At 48.1% G+C, this 2,804-nt stretch overlaps 1 protein-coding gene across 1 annotated transcript; it reads right to left on the bottom strand.

Annotated features, from left to right (window-relative positions):
• LOC125533960 (uncharacterized) lies at positions 1 to 1,156 on the bottom strand. The gene is made up of 4 exons (XM_048697279.2): positions 943 to 1,156; positions 747 to 870; positions 555 to 627; positions 1 to 464 (listed from the first exon to the last, which is right to left on the bottom strand). The coding sequence occupies exons 1-4, from the start codon at positions 980 to 982 to the stop codon at positions 201 to 203; spliced, it is 501 nt and encodes a 166-aa protein (XP_048553236.1). The 5' UTR covers positions 983 to 1,156; the 3' UTR covers positions 1 to 200.
• Between the last annotated feature and the right edge of the window lie 1,648 nt (positions 1,157 to 2,804).

The following is a 2,804-nucleotide window of genomic DNA, read 5'->3' as shown; positions in this document are numbered from 1 at the left end:
GAAATAATAACCATATTAAGATCGAATGCCAATACGTACAGCCCTTTACCACTTTGTTTGGCTACAAATTTTCACACCGAGGTGCCTGAAATGCATACACATTTTCCAATAAAGGTGCACATTCATCTTAAACACATCGCCGCATCGCGCATTGCTCATCTATATATCAGAAAAGGCAACGCGGCGACCGGTTGAGGTGTTCACTGCTTGCCTGCCCGGATGTCCTGCAGGAGCATGAGCCCGGCGGAGAAGACGACGAAGAGCAGCGGCGTGGGCACCTTGTCCACCGCGTCCCTCATCCTCGGCACCTGCCTGCCGGCGTTCTTGGCCGTGACGGCGAGCAGCGGCGCCGCCAGGACGGCCACCGCGGCCTTGTTGGCGAGGACGAGGCGGAGGTCCATCCTCACCCACTCCATGATCAGCTCCCGGAACTCCTGCTGCGTTATCCCCTTGTCGCGGAACCCCTGCAGTCGATATATAAAACCAAATCACTCCCATAGCTGAGCAGAAGGCCATGGACATAGAAATTTCAGAAGTAGGAAGAGAGCAGAGACCTCCGCTTTTCCCTTGACGACCTGCATGCATGGAGGGTCCTTGTGAGGCCCCACCAGCTGCTTGTTGATGGAGCTGGATGAGACGCCCAACGAGATGGATCAGATCAAAGTTAGTTAATCAGGAAACGAGAGCAGAGGATGCATGAGGCGAAAGAGATGGATGCTAAAACACGAGCGCGGTATCCTTCTCACTTGTAAACCATGAGGGTGGCGACGTGGAGATTTTTGACGTCCAGGAGCTTGGCGTTCTTCTCGGCGTTGAGGACAGCCAGTTCGTCGAACACCTTCTCACATATCCTTACAACATCCAGCTTGCCTGCGACCAACCAACCCGTTACACCACACGAATGGATCAAGAAAATAGAAAGAAATTTACAAGATTGGTTACCTTGAGCTCTGTCCCACAGGCGGCCGAAGAAGCGCGCCATGGATCGATGCTCCTCCTTCTCTGGCCGCGGTGGAGGGCAAAGAACACGTACTACAAGTAGATAAGAGAAGAGAATTAGGAAGCTATGGCAGGAAGCATATTTATGCCGCTGCTGATTGGGCTGTCGAGCCGCAGTGGCTTGCAGGGAAGGTCAGAATCAGCCTAGAGCTAGCAGACCAGGGTGCGTATTGGTGATCACCGACCGAGCATTTGTGGGCCGGCAGTCCTTCCTTCCCTTGCGTTGCCTTGCTCCTCCGGCAACATAAAGAATTCTCGATTCCTACCTTTTTCCTCGCGTGAACACCAAATCCAAGCACCAAGGGTGCACCTAGTAGCTTCTCTTTTGAGCAAAAAGTAATATAATCCTAATCAACTTTGGACCGTTCCCGTGGAAGAATCACGCTCACACAGTAGGTTAGTTACCATTCTCTCCTGTTGAGTAACGTGCTTCAAGTAGAAAGTATTCCTATATATGTGCCCACGAGGCTCAAACAATACAACGAACTATTCCACCAAATCCCTCTCTCCCTTCTAACATGGTATCAGTTTCCGGGTTCTAAACCCTAGCCGCCGCCGCTTCCGCACCCGCGCGCCGCCCCTGGGGCGGTCGGCCTCCATGACCGCCGCCGGGGGCCGCGCCGCCCGTACCTAGGGTTCGTCCGCCGGCCGTGTTGACCAGCTGCCCTAGAGAGTCTTTTTCCCGAGTGAAAGCACAAGTGCTCCCTGGATGGTTTTGGTAATTAATGTCAACATATCTTTTGTTGGACTAATGTTTTCATCTAGTATATTTCAGACAAATTCAACAGATGGAGTGGCATGGACAATAGGATGTGGAACCCCTTCAAAATGTTAAGGACGAAGGATTGGCTCAAGCTCAAAGCTCACACTAGTAGAAAAGGGGGCTTTGGTCCAGGCCGAGTAACTCCATTAGTCCCGGTTCAGTCCAGAACCGGGACCAATGGGTGCATTTATCCCGGTTCGTGCGGCTAAGGCATTAGTCCCGGTTCACCTGGGCCCTTTAGTTCCGGTTCGTGCCACCAACCGGGACTAAAGGTCTAACCTTTAGTACCGGTTGGTGCCACCAACCGGGACTAAAGGGTGCGATGCCCTGCGATGCCCATTAGTCCCGGTTGGTGGCACCAACCGGTACTAAAGGTTAGACCTTTAGTCCCGGTTGGTGCCACCAACCGGTACTAATGGCCTTTGAGGCATTAGTACTGGTTCATGGCACAAACCGGTACTAAAGGTCCCATTTTCAAACTCCCCTCCCCCCGTGGACCGCCTTTTCAGTTTTAGAAAAAACAAAAGAAAATGATGGAAATGTCAAAAAAATAAAATAAAATAAGTTTCCCATGTGATATGTGGTCTAGTTGTTGGGAAAATTTACAAATATGAATTTCGACTTTATTTACAAAATCTCTCTGGAATTTGTAAAATGGGCATAACTTTTGCATACGAACTCAGATTAAAAAGTTTTTTAATATGAAAAACCATCTACTCGAAAAGTTACATCCAAATTTAACAGGTTAAACATTTTCAAAATCCTCAAAAACCTAACAGAAAAAAGTTACGGGGCTTTTAAGATCTAGAGTGGAAAAAATCGAAAAAATTTCAAACTTACTAGTGGCGCACCATTTGGTAGGTGCGCCACTAGTAACAGAAAAAAAATATTTTCAATATTTTTTTGGAAAAAATGTGGTCAAATCTGGTCAAACAGTGGTCAAACAATGGTCAAACTAATTATTCTAGAATATTAGTGTTACTAAATAATTATTTTAGTTATTTCGAATTTTGGTCAAATATGGTCAAACTGTGGTCAAATT

Source organism: Triticum urartu, chromosome 2A, assembly GCF_056163025.1.
Source record: "Triticum urartu cultivar PI428250 chromosome 2A, HENAU_Tu73, whole genome shotgun sequence".
In the NCBI taxonomy this organism is placed as follows: Eukaryota; Viridiplantae; Streptophyta; class Magnoliopsida; order Poales; family Poaceae; genus Triticum; species Triticum urartu.
The sequence above is the reverse complement of the archived record's forward strand: the minus strand, read 5'-3'. Positions and strand labels throughout refer to the sequence as shown.

What these genes read in the sequence shown, in the direction of transcription:
- LOC125533960 (XM_048697279.2), bottom strand. Translation starts at nt 982, where the DNA reads ATGGCGCGCTTCTTCGGCCGCCTGTGGGACAGAGCTCAAG. An exon ending in GCCACCCTCATGGTTTACAA is followed by an intron (nt 628 to 746) that starts GTGAGAAGGATA and finishes CGTCTCATCCAG; the next exon opens with CTCCATCAACAAGCAGCTGG. An exon ending in TCGTCAAGGGAAAAGCGGAG is followed by an intron (nt 465 to 554) that starts GTCTCTGCTCTC and finishes TATCGACTGCAG; the next exon opens with GGGTTCCGCGACAAGGGGAT.